This window comes from Astatotilapia calliptera, chromosome 7 (genome assembly GCF_964374335.1).
Source record: "Astatotilapia calliptera chromosome 7, fAstCal68.1, whole genome shotgun sequence".
NCBI classification, from domain to species: domain Eukaryota; kingdom Metazoa; phylum Chordata; class Actinopteri; order Cichliformes; family Cichlidae; genus Astatotilapia; species Astatotilapia calliptera.
This window is the reverse complement of record NC_137428.1, coordinates 29,074,672-29,101,848: the sequence shown is the minus strand read 5'-3', so window position 1 is coordinate 29,101,848 and position 27,177 is coordinate 29,074,672. Positions and strand designations below refer to the sequence as shown.

Genomic DNA, 27,177 nt, shown 5'->3' with positions numbered 1-27,177 from the left:
TGCTGGAGGTTGCTGGTAATGCCAAACGATAAGGTGATAGCTCCATTCATTTAGAGCTAGAGACAGATCACTGATCCACTGGCAACTATCGGCTGCAAGGAAAAAATGCAAATTTTTTATTGTCAAATCCTAGATGTATGAAAGCCACCACCATAAACCAGACCACATACTTTCCATTTCATGCTTTTTTCAACTAGCAATAGCCAGCAGCCTCTTTCAACCTGTTGCCAAGGGAATACACAACCAGTCTCTAGCCCTGTATGAGTGGGACCTAAACATTAAGGTAGACAAATACAGAATAAGGAACCACAAACAAAGTTTTAGGCAGGTGTATTTATCAAATCCAGAAAACTCAGAGGTTGAAGAAGCTGTTTGTGTACTTTCTGTTTTAATACAGTGACACCCTTGCCAAGGTCAGTATTTGCTGCATCACCAAAACTCGGGATTAATCACAGTACTGTTTTTGCAACACAAGCATGCACTGGTCGTATTAAGCTTGGTTATTTATGAGCTCAGTCATGTGACCTCTTCTGTAACGTCCAACCTCAGCACCTTCAGTAACATCTTGTTTTCTTTCCATTTCTATCAATCATTCATGATTATCCTCCCTAGCACCTTTTCCCTTTCTTCCTTCTTTATTTCCCTTCTCCCTGCTCTACAAACCACTCTTCCACTTACTTTGTTTTTGTCCTCATTTTTCCTCCATTCTCCTCTTGTTCTAGTTTTTAATAATTCATCTTATGCTCTACTCCTCTCCCCCCTCAGGGGTACAGCTCCCACTGTCACAGGCCAAGACCATTAATCAATCCCTTCTCTCACTTGTGCTCTACCTCTACCTCTCTCAGGCTCTTAACCTTCCTTTTCTACCCCACTTTTTTCTTGCAACATCCTTTATACTTTTCATGTCTCATGCCCCTGTCCCTGATTTATGTTTTTATGGTCTTATCTGCTTCCACTTGTCATCCTCTCCCTCTTCTATTCTCTTTGATCTGTTCAGCCAACCTCTCCTCCTCCTAAACAACATGGTAGTTCTTCTTATGGCATCTTTTTCCTTGTGTAACATCTCTCTCACTTGTGCCTTTGCTTATGTAAGGAACGAACCTCAAATCTACGCCTCATTCAGCATGTCAGCAAGTGACTGCGCACTGGTGTAATAATGTAGAACAAGTATTATGAAAATATAAAAAAGAACAAATCTGCAAAGTTACAAGAATGTCATCTAGAAAATGCCAAACGATGATTAAACCTTCATTTTTCTCTCTTTCTGTTAATCACCACCCATCTTTTCCTTGACTCTTCTTCATTTTTATAACTTCATTTTCCTCTTCCAATCCCTTCTCCTCTTTTCCCAACAATAATGATTAAGTTCAAATTTTCTACTACACACTCAAAAACTCCTGTCAGCACAATCTATTATCAAGTATCTCTCTATCTCTGACACACACTCTCTGTTGTCATGTCTAGTACAACTTATCTTACATCATACAATCTGAAGAAGTCCTTTCTCTACTGCCGATAATGCACTAGCACAGCCACACACACACAAGCCTCCAGCACTTACAGACACAGAGTCTATTACCATGCCTGCAGGAGGAGTGGTCACTTGTTTCCTTCCTGCTGACGGTCACTTCTGGAGTTGCCGGGCACGTGGTGGGGTGCAGAAGCAAGGTTACCGGTCAGGATGTTGATGCCACGTTGCTTCCGCTCCTCATGTGCTCTTCTTCTTTAACTCTGGCTGCCACTCTACAATAGGGAAGTTCTGATAGATGGAGAAAAAAGAAGAAGGAGAAAAGGATGAAAGTTTGATCACAAGAGGATGTGTGACAGATGAATTGCAACGCCATTTCTTCTCAGACACAAAATAAAAACAATCAAAAAACAGATTAATTATGACTGCATGCTTACCACACATACTCGCATCTGCAACCTACATCTGTCTAAGCCAGCTGAACTCACTTGCACTCACTCGCTCTCTGTCTCTCACTCACATGTACACAGTCCTGTCAGCAGGGGTGCAAGGTCTGTCCTTGTGTAAAAGATCTGACAGATTGGCTGATTGGCGGAGCTAGGCATGTGGACACAAACACAGGGACACGCACGCACAGGCCTTCATTCATTTTTCATCAGCTGGCTGGAGTCCGAGGGTGGGAGATGTATTACAAACATGTGCTTGTTTTCATACGCTGGTTACACGCATCACACGCTCTCCTTGATTCATACATGTATGCAAACCAGTCGACTCTTCTATAAGATGCTCTTTATTGTCTTTATCTATAAAAAGACATGGCTGCATTGTGTCACTAGATTCAGCGTAGTGCGATATTTGAAACCACTTTATAAGCGGATACGATGCCAAAACTGTGTGAAAAATGACTTTGGGACTTCTGCTTTATCCTAAAGTAGTGAGTTTCAGTTCACTGCAGGTTGAACAACAAAGAGGGAGAAACCTTTTTAAAAAAGAAGAGGTTGACAAAGCTCAGAAGTGGACCTAAAAATGTAAAAATCTATTTCAATTTATACAGTGTTTAGGGCTTGGTGAAGCAGGTTGTTATGTTGCAGAGCATGTCTTCCAAAAACTGTGACAGTAATGATTCTTCTAACCTTATCTCTTCCTGGCTTTTAATACTTTCAGAGAAATAAAAACAGAAGTGACAGTAAAGAAATACTGAAAAGAAAAGACGTAGAGAATCTGCAGAAACTCAGAACACACAAGAACAAACAAATGACAAATGATTCAACAGCTGCTCAATAGCTGTCCTTTATGGTTTTCTAAAGCTTTTATAATCACTTCATGACTATAAAAAGTAAATCAAAGCGACTACTACCTTAGCTCATCTTATGGCTAAATATCCCGTGTTTCTATGAAAACGCAGGCCAGTTTTATCAGCATGGAGCAAGCTGAGGTGAACAGATACACAACGTTCCTATTCACAAAATGAAATGTCAACAGTATCACTAGTGACAGTACACAGGCGCATCTGGCCACACTCAACCCAAAGCAATGACATTTACAGAGCTGTGCATGTCTGAATGTGCTCACACAAACTGGCTGCTCAAAGCCCTGCCAGACTCAGGGGACTCAAGTTCACGCCGGTGCAGGACAGTCCACCTCTATTCCTTCACTACATTTTTTATATGAATACAAAAACAAAAATGCTGCAAACAAGATCTTTGTTATGACTTACACAACAGAGAACAAACAGCACTTGAAAATAAGAAAAATAAAACAGTAAAAAAAATAACGGGTTGCAGCTGCAACCCTCGCAGTTTATCTTCAAATAAAATGCTTACATTTTTTTTCCCAAAATGTTGACAGATGTTAAAATTAAAAGCAATAAAGTAAAGCTGACTTCTGATCTGAGGACTAAAAGTGCAGGAAATCTAAAAAGGCAGCCAACATTAATACTAAACGGGTCTCATCACTAGATTTGGTTTTGATTGAGAAACTCAATCTGAGATATCAGATTTTGCAGGGATATGGAAAACAATGCAGTAAGATACAAACCAAGACAAAATGAAATCAGCTGATATTATCAGTCGATACTGACCTATTATGTATATATGAGAAATGATATCAAGGTCTTCCTATTGCAATATGAAAGCCTTTTTGTTTTTCATTGAGATAGTGTAATAAACAAAATATTCTTGACGTAATTTGGAAACAGTGTGCAGAGTGTCTTCATTGTTGAAAATACTACTCTGAAGCACATGGAGCAGACAGGCAGACACTAAAGGCACCAAAGGGTTCTAGTTGGGTGAAGTCAGGGGGCAGAGAGCATAAACACACTTGTTATTTTTCAATCCCTCCTGGCTTAGACCTGCTGGGGGATTAAACTGTGGTGATGTTGTAGCCTCTGAGAAAAGTGAGTGAGACCCACGAAGAATGAGAACAAGAGAGGAGAAAAAGAGAAAAGCGTACAAGATGCAGTGAACAGCTTGAGAAAAATGACAGAATTGGAATTGGCCGTGTATAGGAGCATGTAGAACAGAGAGAATGGCTAAAAGGAGGAAAGTGGTAAACTATGGGATAAGTATAAAGTGGTGCAAGATGACAGGGGAATCGGATAAACAACAACTCCAGATATTGAGCTGGCCCCTCAGGCGAACAGACTCTACCAGAAGCAGCAGCTCATTTTCTCTCCAGCTCTCCTTCTCTGAGCCACTGGCCGCTGGCCTAACTATTACCTCCTCAATACACCTGGCAGCAGCTGCAGCAGCAGCAGCGCCTGTGTCTGCACACTTGTGTTTTGCCAGTTAACTTACAGCCAGTGCTAGTCGCTGGAGGGAGCGAGGGAGATGAGTCTTCTTCCAACATGCCTTGGCCACTTAGGACTGTATGCACATGATAATAGAGCACACAAACACAGGAAAATAGAATCACCCTGCCAAGAAGCTTAATAACAAAGTGCCAGTCCCCATTTGATTCTCATTACCAGAACAATTCTGTAATAAACAACCCCATCAGTCCCCTCTCTTTTACTTCTCTCTCATGGCAGTTTCCTTCTCATTTTTCTTTAATTAAAATCAAGTGTACAGTGATGAAAAACACAGTAGGATAAATAATCTAAAATATGATCTAAACCTAATATTAAAGAAGACTGAAAATGCTTGAAAAAGGACTGATTCTTCCCTTTAACAACATGTGGTCTGCTGTGTGCACAACCTCCTCTGTCTTCCACTGGGAGCTAGGGTGTCTAAGTAGACCAGGTTTTCACATGAATGGCTGTGTGCTGCCTGGACAAACTATATCCGCCTGTTTGTTTATAAAGTCTCCTGTGGTGCTGGACTCACACTGACCAATTATTACATTTTTCCTCTGCATCCACCCTCCATCTCTTTTTGTACACCCCTGCCCCCACTTGCTTCATCTTCCCTCTTATTCACACCATGCTGGTGGGTCATTAACACGTGATTGTGTGTTACTCTCCTGAGAAGGGCGGTGGGGTTGGGGACTGGCAGGGGCTTTACCTCATTAATGCTGGCTAGCAGTGGCTCATGGACATTAGCATGTGCACACACAGACATGGATATATCTGCAAATGGCACACACACACACATACACAGGCATACTTGCAGAAATGATCTCAGTTTCATTCCAGTTACTGAATATATTCATCCCAGAAGTTTATGCATAGGGGAAAACACATCTGTAATATGCCCTTCCTTCTCCAAGAGTTTGTGACTACATCCATACAGAGAAGAAAGGAATAATGCAGAGGATAAGAAACAATGGACGAGGACAGACAGAAAAATGAAGGCAAAATAGCAGGGAGATTCGGAATTAGCTGAGATGGCTCTGAGTAGCAATTTACACCTTTCTCATCTGATAACCATCAAATGTGATGAACGGTGGAATAGTCAGACTGAAGGGAGGGAGACGATTGACAAAAGACAGAGTGTGCTAATTAGCGTTGGCAGAGCTAATTTTCACAATGTATTCCCTTTCAGAGTTTAGTTTTTGTTTAGTATTTGCAATCAGATGAGAAGACCTTTAGGGCATTCTCTTCTAATATAAAATATGTCAATATTGTGTCCAATTATATCCAACTTTGATATTTGATATTTCTGGCATTTTTAACAATATTGGTCCAACGAGCTCTACGGGAGGACAACGATCAGCTAATCTGCGATAGGGACAGGATCAATGCAATTTTCAAGCTGTTCTAAAGCGTCATCTAGCTCTGTGACCAAAGACAGATATTTTAAACAGCCAGTGTTTTGGGGACACGCATGTCGTGGTAACTATTCAACATATAGAGAAACCCACACCACTATTTTTACTTCACTCTGCTCTAATTCTTAGAACCCAGCCAAACCAGTTAGTGGGGGTTGTTAGCCATCAATGTCGACCTAAAATGATGTTAACATCAGGCAGATAAGTGGGTCTCTAGTGATTATTTAGGGGAATTTGAATGATCTCCCCCATGGAAATCAGTTAAAGTGGAGCTAATGTGACACTGATGATGGAAACTGAGTGGAACCAGCTGACAATTCTGTCTGATATCTGAGTAGATATTAGCATATATTACAAAACAAACAAATGTTTTGTTGTCAACAAATATTTTGAAATGAGAAAAGTGCATTTTGCTTATGTTGAGAAAGTTGCAGAGAACTCCTAGATTACTGATTCGACATGAAAAACATGCGACTATAAGTAAAGAAGTTGCGGTGCCTTTGCTGCATGTCTTCCTCTGCTGTCTTTCTTGTCCACTTTTTACCTTTAAAAATATAGTTTTTAAATATAATATCAGCATTAGGGAGCGTTGCATTCTTCAAGTAAAGCCCTGGCTCGTCTCTCCGCTTTCATTAAATAAATTTAGAGTTCTGATTGAACGCTGCCGGTGCCAGTGCCAGCTGGGGACGTCCTCAAACGATGAGAGCTATTAGTAAAAAGAAAGTATGCCGACTTTCAATTCCAAGATTTCACATATCAAGGCATGAACAAAAAATCACCTATTTCTTGAAATCAGTTAAATAGAATCTCAAATGTACAACAGATGAAATATTAAACCATGTCAATATTTATTTATCAGAAATAGAAAAGCTGCAGAAGCAGTATATACTGTAGCTAACTATATCCCATGATCCAATAGCTTGTAGAACTACATCTAGCAGCATTAGATGTGAATTAAAATAAAGTAATCATATTTTGTATGACTATATGATTAGGGATGGGAATGTAACGCGTAGTCTATTTAATGTTTTGTGTAATATGTGTAATACATTATTTTTTGAGTAACAACCCCAACACTAATCACAACAAAAAGTTCAGAAATACCTCTAACATGAACAAATAATAGGAATATCTAAGATATACTGCTTAGCGATGTTGGTGACACTCAAAGACGAGCCAGTGAGAACCCAATGAGAATCCATAACAGAACGAATAAGGAATTGAATCATTAAATGATATCAATAATTGGACTGGAATCGCTGAATTCTTATCACTTCCCATCCCTATATATCAGTCTCTCACATTGTTTTAAGTGCATGACTTTAACATTTACCATGTTAACTGAGAACTGTAGAGTCTGAGATGTAGCTCTTAGGTTTTTTTTTCAATTTCTCTGAGCATCGCATGATCTGACCTTGGGTTGTCTTGAATTTTTTGTTTTTGTAAATAATCTTTGTCACTGTAGAACGGTGGACATCAAACTGTTTGGAAATGATCTCACAACACTTCCCAGATTGATGGGCAGCAACTTTTTAAAAATCACTCCTGATGACCTTTGCCCTTGACACACACCTGAATGCTTCAGACCAGCAAACTGACAAAAAAATCTGCTTTTAAAGAGGTGCTCACACTTGCTGATGATCAATTAATCAAGTGCATCTGATTATCAGATTGCTAACTTGAATTGACGGTTTTGAGATTAATCTATGCATTTGTGAGATAAAAGATGCTGCACGGTATGAGAAAAAGCTACAACTTAATGTAGGAAGATTGCTGTTGCTTGTCATACCCTTTTTTTCTAAACAAACACATAAACTCCAGTAAGGCAGACCTGCAATCAGGCTAATCTCTTCGGGAAAATGAGCAGGTATAAATAAGAATGGTGTTTCTGGAAGCTAAGACTACGTTATTTTAAGTTAAACTGTTGATTTTTCTCTCCCATAACTATTTGCAAGGCGTAGTATTTTAGGTCTCATGAATACTTTCCTCACCAACACGGTTTCCCACATATCTCCTTTAAATAAAACAGGTACACAGGCACTCAAACACCTGAAAGGCTGCTCGGGTACCTGAATAGCCAGTGTGTTATATCATTATTGATGTGTGGATATCTCGAGGGTGACTGATGCCATAATGTTTGCATCTGGGAAAACATCTGCAAATGCGTGTGTTAATTAGTTAGACAAACATGCCACACAGAAACCAGCACACAAAAATAGCGCAAGACGTGGGTCCAGGCGGTGCATAATATTCAGAATAAATTCAGAATCACGCACCAAAGCCATGTCTCTAAGCACCTTTGTTGAGATGAAGCATGCACAGTGTAAATAGGTGCTAGCTCACTGAGACGTCTGTTTACTCGGTCTATTTCTCGACTGCAGTGAGACAGCAGGGCAGATAGATCCAGACACAAATGGACAGACAGAAACACAGAAAGCGTGACAGTGAGATGCACATGGAGAGCTGTGGTAGAGAAGAGGGAAGGGGGTTTTTGACAGCAAAGGAGATAACATAGAGAAGCGGTGGCATGCTCAAAGGAGACACTAATGAGTGTGTTGTCTTTCTAAAAACATAAAAATGCACATCTGAATTTTGATGTCCTTTTTTTCCATTTATGTTCCACCTCCAACCTTAGCATCTAATTTCTTGAATAAATTATTTTGATTTCCCAAGTTCATTGGATTACTTCTTATCTTTATTCTCTCGAGAAAGCATCTTTAATACCTTCATATCTCACACAGCAGATTAGACTATAGAATGACTATAAGTTGATTCTTCAAATATGCTGACCAAAATCGAAGTATTAACTCAAGTATAATCAGGCCTGTGTAAGTCAGAGCTGAGGGCCTTATTTTACTGCTACAATAAAAACTCTGTGAACAAAGATTTGTTGATTGCTGTGATTGTTGACTTTTAAAGTATAGAATGGTAAGGACAACCTGCCAGGTGTATGGTTTTATTAAAGTCATCAAGGCAAACAACCACTGGAAGCATTATGAATATGTCAACAAAGAATGATGCTTAGACAAAGACTAAATAGCTCAAGTAAACAGCATTCAGCCTCAGGCTATAGGAGATTCTCCTTCCCATAATGAACTATGAGTTTCCTTCTATAAACACTCGATGATTTCCTTCTCAGACATGACGTTGCATTTTGTGCTGTGTGCATTTAAAAAGAAGAGATGAAGAAAAGGACAGCGACAGTAACCAGGATGCAAAAACTGTCACACTTCAGGAAAATTAATGTTCCTTTGATATACCAAAAAAACACATACATGGGATGAAAGACACTTCAAAGGAAACCCTCTTTATTTAGGCCCATTGTCTTCATTATGACTAGAGAAGGTTTATTGGTGCTACTGTGGAGGGTGCGATCATCGTGCTCTGCAGACATGTCAACTGGTTGCTTTTGCGTTTTCTTTTTTACCATCTATCGGTGGGAGAAACAACCTTCAACCACTCATTAACATTGCACAGTCTGTCCACTAGACAGATAATCAAGACTTTCTTCACTGACAGGTCATTTTTGCTGCTGTTGTTTTCACCTTGTGTGTGAGTATGTGTGTGACTTTGTCATCATAGCAAACTGTGGTTCTGGTGAATGTTGGGGTTATTACTCCAAATGCTAATCTATTAGATATTATTTTGAAAAAAAACAAACAGCAATGGTGTTCTTACTAATTTACTCCCCTAAAGAAATGAGTTAATTGCACTACTAGTTACAGACTTTTTCATTAGGATCCACTTGGACTGAGATGCACTGTCACAGGAAAGAAACTGTCCACAAACTGGCACAGTTGACACATACACATACTTCCCTTTACTTATTTAGCCGACAGCAAAGCTTATGAAAGCTAGATTTTATTGTAGAAACAGTTATGCTATGAGACTCACTGCTCATCACTGCTTTTATTAGCAGCTGCTCGGCTACAGTCACACATATCCCAGTGGGTCTGGGGTTTGTCGCTACTAGCTTTGTTTTATCTTTGAGTCGATGTTTTGTTAGGAGGAGTGGATTGTCGTTTCTGGCAGCTGTGTTCTTGACCTTTCGTGTAATAACAATTAATGTATACATCCACTCCTTAATTATTATAGCTCTGCTATTATTGAAGTGTTGGAGGAAAAGGGCATGTTTTGATTCTTTTTCTATCTGTTAATTGTACAGATAATTCAATAAATTATGTAATCTCAGTAATGACACAACTGTTTATGCAATTAGTGAATTTAGCACTGTGTTATATTGCTGTTTTGCAGAAACTGTAACATGATTATAGTAATCCATTAAATTGGAACTGCTGGGGACACTTGCTGTACTAGGAAATAACATATAATACTTTTATATGTACTTTTGGCAGGTGTTGTGTCTGTGATTGGACACAGTCTTTTTTTTTTTTCTTGTCAATTCCATTCAAATCACACTGCTAACTTTGGGAACTTCACATTGAGTGTAATTAAGAGTCATGCCAACTGCAAATTGCAGCATGGAAACAGTGCCAAGGAGGAACCCATTAATACTATGACCCTCAATCCAGTCACCAAAATGGAGAGCACTGTACAGTGCACAGTATTTTATTAAGATTAGTTTTACACCTGAGAATCATTGTGCCACAGCTACTTTCAACTAGACTCTAATCAAATGTTTGGTGGGTGTTGGTTTTATACTTCCATCGAATTGTTGTGATATTATTTTCCACGGAAATTAATTTGTAGACTAAACCTTTAATTGTTTTATTTGATTTTAATGAAAAGAGTTTTAATATTTGTATTTTCAGAAATGACAAACTAGCAAACATATTGAGGTAAATGTTTATTGACATGTATTGACTTACAACCCATGTTGTAAGTCATGCCAACAACCCATGTTGTAAGTCAGGGGTCCCCAATCCCAGTCCATGAGGGCCTGCAGGTTTTAGATGTGCCCTTGATCCATCACAGCTGATTTAAATGGAGAAAATACCTTCTCAACATGTCTTGAAGTTCTCCAGAGGCCTGGTTATGAACTAATCATTTGATTCAGGTATGTTGACCCAGGGCAGGGTGAGACCTAAAACTTGCAGGGACACCAGCCCTCGTGGACTGGGATTAGGGACCCCTGTTGTAAGTCATCTAAATGACACGTTTACTAGACACACAAAGCACACATACAAATAGTCATGGATACACAAACAATTACTTCACCTACTAACTCGCCTGATTTTCTGAATTCCCTGCTGATTTCACCTGATCTGTTCATTTTACCCGAGCTTTTCTTCTCCTCTTCTATGTTGGCTGCTGTTTTTCCTCAGTTCTTTTTCAGTCTCAGTCTCAGTATTCTTGGTATATTTAGTATCCTCACATGCAGCCTTTACTGGTTCATGTTTATTTATTATGTCTTTCAAGATCATTATTAATATTTGCACAATATAAAATTAATATTATATCCAGAAAATCAATTTAGTACCAGAAACAATTTTAAAATGTGATGCATGTGATCTTTTTTTAATTGCGCAATATAAATTGGTGTTTTCATTGTTAATTATTCATCCTGCTGATATGACGAGTAAAATGCGCAGATGCTAATACCACCGTTTAACAGTTCAGTTATTAATCATTTGTAACTAATTCCACCTGAGAAGTTATTAAAGACCAAAACAAACCATACCTAAAGTATTCTCTTTTGCAAGAACCTTGCAAAAAAGAATTGAAAGAGACAGATAATTTATGATACATCACTTTATTGACTAAAATCGATCTTTCAATTTGTAGAATAAATAAGACAAGGCAAGGTCAAACTTTTTGAACCCATTAATTGATTTCTAAGGACACATATGACCCTTTAGTTACCATTTTGATTCCTTCACCCCTTATTATTGGTTGATGACTTTCTTGCGATCTGAAATTGTAGGCTGCAAAAATATGCATTTACTGCTTCTCTTGAAGAATGATAGTGTTCAGTTACCCTACAGGGAACTATAAATGACTACACTGTAGTTCTTCCTTGACTGTGTCCAGGTGCAGGGCAGGATAGGTCAGAGCAAAGTGCTGATGAGATGGGAGAAAGCATAAAAAATGCTGATGTTGCCTTTGCAAGGGAAATAGATAACATTGACAGGGGAGTGTTAGTCCCCTCGGTCGATTATTAAAATGGAGAAAGCTGAACGCGTATGCAGTTCCTGCTGACGGTAGGTCAGACCATCTACCTGTCTGTCTAGCCGTTTATCTCTCAATCTCTCCATATATGTGTAAAACTACAGACAGATATATTTACTGTATATCTGATACGTATAGTATGTATTTGTATATCCACATCAACTTACTCAACTCAACTGTATGAGTACTGTCCTGCGTCAGTGTGGGGAATAAATAGACTATCACTATGCCAGAACTGAAGCATGCTGCAACCGTGTGTGTGTGATATAGTGTGTTCTGTGTGTGTGTGTGCACACTGGTAGGCTCCTGCTGTGCTGATTTCAGCAGGAACAGATGGTCCTGCCAGGCCTCTAGTGTGAGAGGACTTGTGAATGTGCATACTGTGTGTGTGTCCTGTTGATGTTCTCCTGTGTTTTTCCACAAATAATCTGCCACACTTACACTTCCTGTCTATTTTACATATGACTACACACATACACAGACCCACTGACACTGATTGTTGCAGTGTAAGTGATATCTTCGTGGTCTTTGGCCTACTTGTCTATTCCATTGACACTTAGCAGCTTAATCCTGCTTGAAAGGATCTTCACTGCTAAGCTCATGTTTGCCAACACACAAAGCTGTCGTGCCACCCACCACTTTGCTTGTGTGTGCCTGAGCAGGTCCGTGCATGTGCGACTGGTTATAAACACACATTACTGCTGCTAAAGGGTTAAAAAAATAACGTGAAGCACTGATGTGCCCAGTAAAATATATAAATGCACCAGAAACCAATAAAAATGCTGGGTATCGCCAACAAACAGCTAATTAGCAAAATATAAAAGATTTTTGAATCAAGGTTACATGAAACTAGAACCCACGCCCAACAACTAATGCTTTGGTGATTAAGTCAGTTAAATTCCTTGATATAGAGCACAAAAATTACATAAAATAAACCACTGTTACAAAGGAGTTGGGGGATGAAAATGTATTATTGCTGCTATTACCACTTTGACATTCCATTAACAACTTCAAATCCAATATCTTTTAATCCTAAAGGACTTTATCATACATTCTACAACTGCACTTTATTCATGTTTACCTGGAACTAGGCTGGCAAAGATCCAGGTAAGGCCAAAGCCAAAAAAATGGGTCACAGATCAAAGTGCCAGATCAACTAACCAGGGCAAATTAGCAAGATGTCGCAATCGGAAACATACGCCGGTGGGAGTGGAAAGTTCTCTAGCTAATCTACTAGCAATGTGCTAATTCACAAAATCACATGCAGCCACTTCATTTCAGTAATAACACAATGCACCAAGCAACACTGCAAAATACCATGTAAAAAACACATTTTAGATGGTATCTTACAATGTAAGAGTAGGTTTCATGTTTCCTGTTTCCTTATGAACCCAGTTGGGCATTTCATGTCAATGTGAGGCAGCTGAAGGAGAATGAACAGATGTTTGACATAAGGCCAGACTCTATACTGCACGAGGTCTTGTAGGGTGAGAGAAACGTTCTCTGGATAAATCTGACACCTCAGGAGGGGGATTTATCCCAAGAAAGACTACTTCATTATAGACTATTCCTCTTAAAATCTGTGTTAGTTGAGTTGTATGATGTGCAGAAAAACATCAAATATTGTTAACTTCAGAATTCTAAACCATCCTTAAGGTACTCAAGTTAAAGTTACTGTGCCAAGTGTGGAAAAATGCATGCTATGCACTTGTTTTTTTCTTTCCTTTATGTGATATGAGGCTGTAGGTATTAAAATTTCAGATTATCTTAAAATGTTGAACTATTGAGATGAAATTTGGAGATAAAAATTACACTTTGAGATAACCCGATCAGAAAAAAACTTCCATACATTCATAATAAAGAAGGAAAATCCTTGAAAGAGTTTTGGTGAGATGCTGATGCTCTTGTGTGCTTGGCATTGTCATTATGGATCGATTTATGTTTAGAAATGTGTCAAAAAACCTGATACTCTGTAAGCTAAAGAAGTAGCTTGGCTGACTGTAATAACCACTAAAAGACAAATCCTTCCATGTGCCTTGTACTGCGATTCTTCATTTCCCTCTGGCACCCTACGTTAAGCTCAGTTCTCTGAGTTCTGCTCTACTTCATCAAAATACCAGTATGTTTGAACACCATAAATATGACTTGCAAAGCCCTAAACATTTGGGGTGATGAGTCAGTGAAGTGTGACAGAGCAGAGGCATAGACTTGGTATTGAACACACAGTTTTGGGCAATCCACCGGTGCTATTAGGTGGACATTCTGACAACAATTTCATCTGGAATTCCAAATATATCAGCACTTCTGCCAGCAACTATCATCCCCACATCAGACACAAACATAAGCTATGGTTTTAGTAAACTACTTGCTGAAAACCTTCGTAAATGATGTTTGTGATTTACTCCAAATGTTGTGCTCGGAAACTCAAACACGTTGGCAATACGGCCAGGCACAAAAATGTCCGTGTCCACACCTTTCAGTCAAAAAACTGCCAGTGCACATATTTAGTAAATCCTCACAATAACTTTTTTACACCAAAACTGGGTTTTTCACTGGGCTTAAATATTAAAAATGATCTGGGCAGAATTGAGGCCAGAAATGATTTAATATGTAATGTTGTTAAAACCATCCAAATTATGAAATGCATACTGCAGTCGTGAACTCATTAGAACAGCTAGGGTTATCCAGATGTGAAGTAATCCCCTAATGGTCTTCTACTGTGATACACTGGACAAACTAGAAGGCACACACACACACACACACACACACACACACACAGACACACACAGACACACACACACACACACACACACACAACCACAAAGAACTGTTAGTGGTAATATGTCCACTCTCCCTCTATCGTTCCATTTTCATTAATAAAATCAGTAGTGTGGCGAGTGGAGACAGATGAGCAGATTAGCAAGATTTACTACAAAAGCTAAATCACATCCAGTATTTTCATATCCAGCAAGGATATAAAGTAACACTTCTGACAATAATAAGAGTAATAGGAGTGTGTCCTGCCATTCGTTCTCTTGCTTGTCATTGTTTTTCTCATTTTCACTCTGAAGCTATTTCCTCTCTGTCTTGTGTTCATACTGCAGAGAAAACAGTGTCTTGAATGCAGATTGCTTTACCTTTCAGATAAAGTGACCAACTATTGATTTCAGTAAAACTACAAACAAGAAAAAAGCACATTCATTCTTAAATAATAACAGATACCGGAGGCCCTGTGTGAACACATATATTCCTGTTACCTAAAAAAAACGGTTTATGCATGTCTGATAGTATTCCTAAAACGTGTGCCACATTAGGGAGCTTCATTTTCTCTCCCATCCCCCTTGCTTGTTAATCTGCACTGCTTTAGCAGCATCTGATCAGTGCCTCCATTCATTGCAGGTCAATTTGGGCTGTGTGCTCGATATGGCTGTCTCATTACACACTTCCTTCCTGTCTGTCTCTCCGACTCAGGGGAGAAGACGGTGGGACTCAGAGGCGAGAGGAAGGAACAGGAAGAGAGAGAAAGGAAAGGAAGGGTGGGACTTGATGGGGGCAGAGTGTGACCAGAAGGGAGGTTAGAAATGAGAAGATAAGACGGGGAAAAGATAGAAATATACAGAATGAGGGAAACAGAAAAGGTTTACAGTGTGTGTGTGTGTGTGTGTGTGTGTGTGTGTGTGTGTGTGTGTGTGTGTGTGTGTGTGTGTGTGTGTGTGCATGCAAGCCACAGGGACTATTGATGAATAATTAAAAACAATTTAGCATGAATTATGATTGACCCATCTTTTAAATTATCTGATTATCTTATATCTAATCTGATGATATATCCATATAAGATTAACACTTTAAAATGAAAGGAATATTCTAGTTATTTTTAAACCCAAGTTGGGTCTCTCTCATAAAGCAAGAAATCGACTCTCTAGCCTTGTGTATGTGTGTCTGATCACTGGCTTTCTTGATTAACATATGTCACAGAGTAAATAAAATGACAAACCTCTACTGACTTGACATTTATCGTTGCTCATGCATAACTGCATGTGTTCCTAATTTGGGCCTGATAATAATTTCAATAGTTCCTAAAAGGAAACACAAAATCATCAAAAAGCACCAATTATATTTTGGATGCCTGCAAAATGGAAGTCAATCACCACCAAGTCATCGGGGGGAAATTATCTTCACTGTACTGATTAAAATAAAGAAGCAGTTGACTAAGGTTACAGTATTATCATGGTCACAGTTAAGCAGAAAAAAAAGAACAGGAAAGGAACAGTGCCCCCTTGGACTGAAGTCGGTATCCTGACACATCTGTACTCAAAAGTTCACAATAAAAACTAGGGATGTCAACAGGACGGACACTAACTGTACCTTTCAATACCAACACTCTGAAAATGTGACAGCACATGATCATTTTTTAATTGCAAAGGTACCGTAGGCCCCATATTTACTGAGAAGTGCAAAACAACATTAATACTCAGATACTAATAGATATTAAAAATGATTGCAACAGTATTCATAAGAACAGTTTCAGTCTTCTCCTCCTCCAACTTCACACAACTTCACAAAGCACTGCAGCAGGACAGGCAGGCACACAGCCCCTTCCCCACTAGCAGCTGAACGCGTGAGCAGTAGCACAACAAACTTGGCGTGCATCTTGAAGACTGACAGCTCAGCTTTATGAGGAATCATGAGAGGTCAATAAAGTTCCTGTTTCAACAGCATTGGCATACTGTATTAAACAGTTATTATAAATATTAACTCGGCACACACCAACGTTAACCATTTAACTATTAGCAATTATAGCTGTCCATTAAGTTATTATTAAAGCAGTATCTAGCACGGGAATGTCAAACTTATATCACAGGCCACATAGACCCCACTTTGACTTTATGTGGGCCAGACTGATGATACTTCCCATTCTGTCAGTGTAAAAAGTTTAACTGTGCATTTAATCAATGAGATATCTTAATATAACGCAGAGATAAAGAAATGCTGATAAAGAAATGCTGCTGTAGTAAATTAAAGAAGTCTGTCAGGATGACTTTGGGCTTAAATTGCAAGAAGTAATGTGGAGAATTACAGATTTATCTATAATTTAATTACTTTGGTGAAGGAAAAGCTCCAAAACTTGTGAAAATGAAGTTAAAAGTCCAAAAATAGAGTTCTTCTTCCCACATTTTCCAAAGCCTTCCAGCAAGCCAGATTGGAGTCTTTGCCGGGTCGATTCTGGCCCCTGGACGTAATATTTGACATCCCTGATCTAGCAGCTGTGACTAACAATAAAACAATAATGAATAATGTTAGTGTCGGAGCTAGGCAGCAAACATTGCCAGTCCTGGCTGTCTGTAACATTAACAGACGGTGCTAATTTTACAAGATAACATGTTTTTTTTGCATGTGCGCCTAAAAAAATCCCCTTGAAGGTGAGAAAAGTCTAACAGCACTATACTGAAAGAGTGGCAGCTGAACTTAACAACTCTAGTTTATCAACACCACAAATACGGTTCTAAATCACCAGAAGCACTGGAAATAAACAGGGCTATATGTGAATACATTTACATGCCTCTTGATTTTGTCGCAAAAATGGTATCAAGATCCGAGTATTTTCCTGGGTGTCGGTATCGAGTTTGAAACTGTAGTATTGTGACAACTCTGACTTCCTTCTTTCCTTCTGTCATGGCTACTTTTGCTGCTAGAGGGCTTTGTCACTTGAACTTAAATGTGTCGTTTTGCTGCACTGCTGCTGTTTTACAATTTATAAAGTTAGAAGACTGACATCCTGCTGGTCCAACAGGTGAAGGTGTTTATCTGTCCAATGCGCTTTGTTGGAGAAAAGAGCCTTTTTCTCAAGCAGACTCTTGTGCAAGTATTTCACAGCCAAATGTCCAGCCACCACGGTCATGGTCGCTAACAAGAAGGAAAGCAGGCAGCAGAGAAAACCATCCTCACGCTCTGTCTGTTGGTTTTTTTTTAACAACTTCTTGGTCAAATGAATTAAAACAACATGTGACCAAAAATCTGCATCTTCTCTGCTTTTAGATTCAGACCTGCTCATCTGTGTGCAAGTGTGCGCATGTGGGGAAAGCATTAAACTGCACCAAGGCATTAGACAAAGGAAGGAAAGAGAGTGAGAAAGCGATTCAGGCTCAACTTTTCCCATTGGGATTGCTCACCATGGCTACGGAAGCATTTTCAGCCGTATGTGTGACATAAGGAAGTGTGAACAAGACACATGTAGACAAGGAGTGAATGAATGATAACATGGCGGCAATGAGATACTATCATGAGCTACTCAAATGAACCTATATGTAATGTTGCTAGGAAGAATCAGACTATATGCAAATTACACTGCAGTAAATATTATTTAAATCAGACTCTCAAATATTGGATAAATAAACATTGCAGATAAAGTTGCAAATCTCATGTTCCATATACAGGACTGCAGCTACTTATCCACAAGATACACGATCCCCTACAGAAAACACGCAAGGCGGCAGGAAAAAGCGGTGACCCAATACAAATGGAAAACAGAGAGCGAGAACAAACAGCAACAAGAGTCTATCACATCTCATCTTACAAGCAGACAATCAGACCCCATCCATATTTTAAGAGCTACGGAAAACTGTAACAATGGGCTGTCATGATCCAAGATTAGTGGAGGGCAGTTTTAATGAGGGGGAGGGCACAGAGGCATCGTGTTTCCACGCTGGCAGCCAAACTCCAGTATCTACTGAGGGCAATTTGTCAGAATTCGGTAACAAACCATCAGAAAGAGTAATTGAACTTCAGCAATAAATCCAATTTTGTAAAGCGTCATATTATGAAACCAAGCGAATTCAACAGTAGCTCAGTTACTGATCATCATCACAACATTTTATATTACTGTTGACTACAAATGACAACTTTTGGTTGTATCAGCAGTTTGCTGATCATTTACTATCTTTTCCTGAAAGAGAAGTAAATTGGCAAAAGGTTGGCTCGATACAAAACACAACTGTCTCCGTTTTTCCTCTGCAATAGGTTTGTCGACATTTGCATAAAGCCATATAGCCAATGTTAGTGATGATGAATTATTCATGGGGTATAAAGGGAAGAGACTTTTACAGTGTGGTCCTGCTTGACAGTTGTGTTATGGACCCACCAAATGTTTGTGTGTGTGTGTCGGTGCGTTTGTGTGCAAGGGTGTTTAGTTAGAGTCAGAGAGAGAGAGTCTAAGAGAGAGAGAAAGAGAGAGAGTGATGCGCTCTGCTACACTCACCGGCAAAGTCACTGCTTTCTCAAGGACACTGCGGCTAAGGGGCAAGAAAGAAAGAAAGAAGGGATGGCAAAGAAGAACAAGCCAGCATAGGAGAAAGACCCTTGGTAAAAGACTGAGAAAGATAAAGAAAGAAGCAGAGACTAAACTCTCTGCCTTGTGGTATACCTCTGCCAACCAGTGAAACTGCAGTTTATGTTTACTCATATAATATATGTATTCAGATAACCGTGGTCTTCACCTTTGACCAGCAAATTAGGTTTACTGTTTGTGGGCAAACAGAATAAAATTTCATCTACATGTTCCTGAGATATTGCTTTCAGCAAAATGTTACAAGGTCATAGTGACATTGATGTTTACATTAAAAAGCAAAAACAAACAAAGAAAATAACAAACAAATTATTTTTTTACCCCTTTAGTCAAAAAAACAAACAAATTTTTGAAAATCCTCAATATGCTATATTGACCTTGAGTCTGACTTGTGACAGCTGTGGACAACATGACTATCCACAGCTATCCCTGATGCTGAGATATAAAATGGAAAAAAAGACTGAATGTTGTAAGCAGCAGGCTAAAAAAAAGTCTAAAGAAAGAAGGTCTGATTATTTGGGATGAACATGGCAGCATGCTTGATTGTCTTTGTGTATGTATAACCAATTAATTTATTGGTTATTACAGTTCATGTTTAGGTTTATTCATAATTTATTCTAAATCACCTTATAGCTTTAAACTCAAAAACCTAAAACGAAAACAAATCCCAAAGATAGCGAAGTCCAATATAATGACCGATATTTTCATTCTCATGAAAACCCGACAGATAAACATGTGTTACGTTTAGTTTTTTAAGAATCTTTACCAAGATAATATTACAATTCAGTTTAAAAATAATCTTGTTTTTTTGTCATAACAAGTCGTGAATTAATTGTTTATACTCCACGCCTGCTTACATCAGCTGGTCGTGGTGTCTTTTTCGACAGGGAAGTTGCAGAGTGTGGACAAACTATGCAACATCTACACTTGGTCAAAGGGTCTTTCTCCTATCTTGTCTTTACTTTTTATATTTTCATTTAAATGTTGATAAGAAGATATTGGCAAATAGCAAATATTAGTCAATATATCAAATATATTGGTTGGGTTCTAACAGTATGTGTGGCATCTTAGTGTGGCTCAAAAATGATGTTAATTTGTGATTTAAGGACTAATGTCTGCAGCACCATTAACACAAACTAAATCTACTCACGGAACACTGACAAGCTCCCCAACTCAACATCCCAGCGAGCAAGCACACATGGTAAAGTTATGTTACTCACACTGTGAAGGAAAGCAGTCAAGCGTGTTTTTCTTTTGCCTGGTTCAGTCTCACCAGCAGTCCACTAAAACCTCTATAGCAATCAATTATTTACACATAAACACACACACGCAGACCCCAAAACAGTCCCACTGAGATGATAGTGGGGAAGACCGCTGGGTGAACTGCATAAAAGCTACTTTACATACATAAGTAGGCAGTTTACCAAAGCAGAGTGAACCCGGCAACCACTAGGACCACAGCCCCTGATCCACTGTGATCAGTAAATATGTTTAACTTAAATTCATTGTCAGTGTGAGACCACAATGAAAATGAAACCACAAATGAAGATGAGGCACTCATTTTTCTCAGATAATATCAGGATAAGTTGTAATGTACAAAAACTTCTACAGACGGTTGGGAGTGTATGAGATATACACAGAGACAGAGGAGCAGATCTTCAGGTATATGTATACTTTTCCAACAGGTTTGAAGGTTAAAAAGCAAACAAACAAAGAAAAGAAAAGGAAAGCAGCAAATTCATATTGCTAGTAATTTTATTTTGTCAGTCAACTATGTAAACAGTTGGCCAACAAATACATCTGTCAACCCATCAATAAATTGCATTGATGAGTAAGCAGATGTTTTAACAACATAGTAGGTACACAGACTGTTAACTGGGGGAACATATTGTACAAGCTAGCAAAAATACATGTATTATAGGGAAGTGGAAAAACACATAAATGTGTGATACCCGTTTATGTGTACCCATAAATCAAAATCAGACTTGCGTGTGCGCGCACACACACACACACACACACACACACACACACACACACACACACACACACACAAGGTACAAAAATTCCAATTAAGATGTAAATCTTGAATTTGACCGGATTCCATCTGTTCACTCACAAGCAAATTCGGCCCCTCTTTAAAACCTTTTGTATGCTGATGGGGGAACTGTTTCTATTTAGCAGATTTATGATGGAATTCTTTTTGCCGAATAGTTCCCAAAGCGTTGCTGAACATCTGTCTCTTTTCCTCTTTTGGCCAAAAAAAATCCCTTCTTTGATCGTTTTCTAGGTAAAATTCAGCACAAAATAAAGCCGTGTCTATATTACTTAAGTATGAAACCGTCATTTCTTTTGAACAGCCTCTGATGAAAGCACTAATCTTGAGAAGGGTAACAGAAAACACGAACAGACTTAGTTTTGGCCTCAGTGGGCTCAGTGCATCAGTCTCTTTGCTACAGGGCTTGTCTTGCTTTCAGAATTACTGGTCTAAACTGTCAACACTGAGCCACCCAACTATAGCAGTAGCAACACTTTAAACTACAGTGTGAAACAGAGTTCAAGACAGCCTACAGAGGTACAGTATACAGACTACTCACTCACCCTCCTTTGGCCTCCTATTGGTTTATCTGTCCACTTTTCCCCCTGTCTGTCAGTTTGGAGTCACGGTGTTTGAGCAGGCAGGGTTCAGCACCTGAGAAGACACAAGTTTAAAGTCTGGTCAGTCACTACAACGGCACTTAAGGGCAATGTTCTGCTTGACTTAAAGCGATCACAGGGGGAGAACGTATCATAAGACAGATATTTTTCACTGCAAAACTTGCTTTACTTTACTTTTTCCTTTGCCTTCATCAGAAACATCAAAAAGAAAGGGGATAGGGAAAACAAAACCTTAGCTAAAAAATGTAAAAAAATTATTAGAATTGTAGCAAACATTTCTAAAAAGAAACTACAGAGAAATTATTGCATCTCTCTCTCTTTTTTTCCTCTCGTAGAAAATGAAGAAGTGCACCAACTGGCATAATCTTCGCTAACCAGAAAACTGACCCTAAAGAGGAAGTAGACTATTATTTGCATGTGTCACTTAACACAGCAAAGTGTTTGAAACGAGAACTTGCATGCAAACAGTTCGATCACATTGCACTCTATCACAGAACTATCTATGAAATGCTGTTGTTCATTCCTCTAAGACTATCTATTAATTTAGCTGCACAATTCATGCAACATTAGCCACTTCCCAATGATGACATAATTTACTACCTGACGCATTTTTCTTCCGTAGAGCCATCACAGCACAAAAGGTTGCTTATTTTTGTTATGATAAGCACTTACTACTTTTCACCTCGCTCTTCTACTTCTCTTACACAACTACCTTTTCATAGTTGCTGAACGCTTCCTGGTCCTATTTCACAATACAACCTTGCTCTTTTCTTTTAACAAGCTTTAGTCTAGAAAGAAAATTATGAAATAGTTTTGTATTAATACTCTGATAACACATTGCTGGTTTATGTTCTGTGTTTCTGCGATGCAGTAAAAGGTATGATTGATCTGCTTTACCAGGAAAGTTGTCACGATGTCCTGAATTCAGTCCCAATCATTCCAAAATCATATCACACACCCCTACTTTAGAATTAAATAAACAAAAACGTGTTAAGGTGGCAGATGGTAAGAAGTGCAGCTGTGCTGATAGCAACAGATTGTGGAAAATTGTGCAATATTAAAATTGGGTAGTTGCCATTAATAATTTCTAGAGCCTACAGTCTGCCCTGTTAAGCACAGTTTTATCACATTTCAAATTCACTGCTAAAACACATTAAAGAATAACAGATGAAACAACTGGAGACAGTAAATGATGGGTTTTTCATAACACAGTAAAGACCAACCACCCTTGAATGGTGGATCATGGTGGTAAAGATTTTGGTTGCACACCTTCTTTATGTGTGCACTGAAGAGATTTCTGAGTATAGGTCTGAGAAGCTATATACTGTTGTATATTACAGTCAAATCACTAACCTATGAGACACTTTGTGAAAAAAAGAAAAGAAATTGATGTTCCTGAAAAACCAGATATAACAGACTGACAGTGGCGCACCCTCAAAAAAAAGTAACAAGACACTATCATACAGCCAAGAAAATCAAAGCAAAACAAATAGTGAGTATTTGCTGTGTGTTCTTTCGAGAAGCAGTCACACCTTGGATAATAGAGCATAAATAAGGTGCGGCACTGGCAGGTGTAATGGATCTCATGGTTCTGCAAGACAAACTGGTTTCCAGAGATTTTGTTTGTCAGTCTATTCATTATGTTTACACGTGCATGCAAACACAGGACGCTGCAAAGACTGCACACACACACACACACACACACACATACAAACACAGGCACATTTTAATGCTTTTTACTAATTGTGTTCACTAAATTGTGTACACTCACTGGCCACTTTATTTGGTACACCTGTTCAGCTGCTCATTAATGCAAATTAACAGTCTAATTATCCAATCACATGGCAGCAACTCAATGCATTTGGGCATGTGCACATTATCAAGACAGCTTACCTAAGTTCAAACTGAGCATTAGAATAAGAAAGAAAGGTAATTTCTTTCACTTTGAAGGTGGCATTGTTGTTGGTGCCAGACAGGCTATCAAACCTTGACAAAGATGGGCTACAGCAGCAGAAAATCACACCAGGTGCCACTCCGGTCAGCTAAGAACTATCGCTCTGTCGTGGTGAAGAGAGAGCTGAGGCTGAGGCTACAATAGGATTAAATAGGATTAAAATTCCAAAAATTAGACAATATGAGTGACTGGATAAGCACTGAGTCTTGATTTCTGCTATGACATTCAGATGGTGGGGTCAAAATTGTGTGCAAACAAATTAAAGCACCCTGCTTTGTGTGGTGCAGGGGATGTTTTCTTTGCACACTTTGGACCCCTTAGTAGTAACTGTGCATTGTTTAAACCCCACCGCCTACCTGAGTATCGTTGTTGACCGTGTCCATACCTTTATGACCACACTGTTATAAAGGTGTTTCCAGCACCTTGTTGAATCTATGTCATATGGAATTAAAGAAATGCTGAAAGTAAAAGTGGGGCCAACCAAGTACTAACAAGGTACATCAAATAAAGTGGCCGGTGAGTGTATATTTCACTTTAATGATGTTATTTTGCATGCTTTTGGGGTGGGGGGGTGGGGGGGTGGGGGTGGGGGGTTAAGCACCTCAGGGTCTTGTTTATGAGTGACAGGAGAAGGGAGCGGGAGATCGACGACGGATTGGTGCTATGGCTGCTGTGATTCGGACGCTGTATCAGTCCATCGTGGTAAAGAGAGAGCTGAGTGTAAAAGCGAAGCTCTCAATTTACCAGTCGAGCTACGTCTCTACCCTCACCTATGATCACAGGCTGTGTGTAGTGACCGAAAGAATGAGATCACAGATACAAGCAGTGGAAATGAGCTTCCTCCGAAGGGTGGCTGGCCTCTCCCTTAGAGATAGTGTGAGGAGTTCGGCTATACAAGAGGGGCTCATAGTAGAGGCTCTGCTCCTCCACATCGAAAGGAGCCAGTTGAGGTGGTACGGGCATCTGACAAAGATGCCTCCTGGGCGCCTCCTGGGTGAGGTGTTCTGGTCATGTCCCACCGGGAGGAAGCCCTAGGGCAGACCCAGGACACGCCGGAGAGATTATATCTCTCGCCTGGCCAAGGAAGGCCTTGGCATTCCCCCCTTTAATGTAAGGCATAATCTGCTTGTCTTTTTGAAATTTTGGTTTCTCTGTGTGTGTGTGTGTGGGGGGGGGGGGGGGGTATCTGGAAGGTTTTATATCATTTAATTAACAAGAACAAAGCACTACTCAGCAACTTGGGCCATGTAGAGTATGCAAATATGAACCCTTGAATAGCTAAGCTAAAAGTTAATTAGGACATGTTGTTAATGCTTTCTATGAGTACACTGAGTGCAGACCAACTATTCAAAACAGACACAGCAAAATAAAAAAATGCACCATTATGGGGAAATTTAAAAAACAAAAAATAGAGCATTTTATGCTAAAGATTGCCCATCATTAAGTAAGCAGTCTTTCAGTTTGATAATAATGCATTACAATTTGTGTGGCATATCCTGTGGCAATATTCTGCAGCAACTGACACATAAATTAGATCTCCCACAAAACAGAGATTTAAAGCCACTCTGTAATTACAGATGTGAACATTATATCCTAAAAAAATCTCTTCATATTGTTATTTTTCACAGAAAATGTGACAGATATATTATGCAGAGGTATAGTAAGGAACGAGATTATGTTTAGAAAATCACTTTTTACACCTCTTTAGCGCTGGAAAAGTGACACAGATGTGTATTAGTTTCCTTTGTTGCAGAGCACTACTGCAGGAGTTGTCGAATTTCCCAGAGGAACCCACCCGAGGGATTAATAAAGTTCTATCTTATCTTATCTTATCTTAACTAAGACATACGGCATTGTCAGATAACAATCACCATCGACTGGCACGGCTCTTAATAGAGAGCTCGAAGGAAGAGAAAACAAACATTGTGTCGAGCACTATTTAATTTGCCAATCCTTCACATTTAATTTGCAAACCATTATTGATAGCACAAACAAGAATCTTGATGTCAAACTGAGACGCAACGGTGCAATGAAGCGTAGGCCAAGACATGATTTTACGCTACAGTAGGAGGTATAGGAATTTTACTCAATTCATAAACCAAAAACCCTTAAAAAAAATTTTTGTTTTTACATATGGCCAGAAAAAACACAGATTTGGACTGAGAGGCCTTTCAGAAGAGTAAGGTACTTTCAACACAGCCGAGGGAAGCTGGAGACAAAGATGACCAAGCAAATTACACACCTAACCCTAACCCTTATTTTCTGACCAGCAGGAAACCCCCTATTAATTACTCAATTTAATAATTCCTCAACCAAACAGCAAAAAGTAAAATCCACATGCTTTCAGAGCAACTGCCTCACATAATAAAGGAATTATAGCTAAAATCTCCACTTTTTAAGAAATGCCTACAAACATGCCTTAGTTAACAGTTAGAGGTGGGAATCACCAGAGGTGTGGACTCGAGTCACATGACTTGGACTCGAGTCAGACTCGAGTCATTAATTTTATGACTTTAGACTTGACTTGAAAAAATGTTCTAAGACTTGTGACTTGACTTGGACTTTTACACCAATGACCTGGGACTTGAATTGGACTTGAACCGGTTTACTTGAAAAGACTTGATATTTTACCCCAAATATAAAATTTAACATGCATATTATATAGAGATTGAAAATGTGACGTCATTCACGGGTAGAACCGCAAAGGATTCTGGGAACTCGTGGCAAGCGGTACTAGCGCACGCAGGCTTTCAATTGAAATCAGTCACACAGCGATAAAAAGAAACACAAAAATGTCAAGAAGCTGTTGTATTATTAACTGCAATAGCCGGTCGCATGACAGCCACGGGAAGCCGACGGGTAAAGAGATCGGTTGTTATCGGATTACGTCGTTGAAGAGAAATTGTTCGAGCCATGTTTCCGAAGTAACAAAGAGGCGACGGATGGCCTGGATTGCAGCCATTCAAAGACCAAATATAACGTCCCAGAACACTCCAGCTCACAGGTTAGTCTGCTCCAAGCATTCCCACAAAGGTCAGTCTGCTGTTGTAGTTAATGCGTCATTTTTCTTAACATAATTGGTGATATAGGTTACAAGCAAGTCTGGCGCTGAACAGAAATTGTCGCTCCTTTGTTTATTGTGCATAAATAGTGAATTGTCCTGACACAATATTGCGTTTCGCTTCTGTTATTATGGTGCATTGACAAAAACATATACTTTTATTCACAGAGTAAAACAGTTGTTTTGTATCACCAATTGCCCAGTGCGATTACAGCATACAATATTATTGTCACTGCTACATTTCTGTGATGGGTACCAGAAATTATTTCCACTGCTAATTAATTACCGTTGAGCTCAAAGGTCCTATTAATAAACGGTTAACGAATGTGTATTTATGAAGACAATTTGTGAGACTGGTAAAC

At 39.1% G+C, this 27,177-nt stretch overlaps 1 protein-coding gene across 3 annotated transcripts in view; it reads right to left on the bottom strand.

Moving 5' to 3' along the window:
- Positions 1–27,177, bottom strand: part of strbp (spermatid perinuclear RNA binding protein) — a 98,556-nt gene that overhangs the window by 38,065 nt on the left and 33,314 nt on the right. For all 3 annotated transcript variants that reach the window (XM_026174137.2, XM_026174136.2, XM_080304380.1), the window contains exons 2-3: positions 21,744–21,834; positions 1,580–1,759 (exon numbers count right to left, since the gene is read on the bottom strand). In XM_026174137.2, coding sequence (XP_026029922.1) covers positions 1,580–1,582 — 3 coding nt within the window. In that variant the 5' untranslated portion in view covers positions 1,583–1,759; positions 21,744–21,834. The remainder of the gene's footprint in view (positions 1–1,579; positions 1,760–21,743; positions 21,835–27,177) is intronic.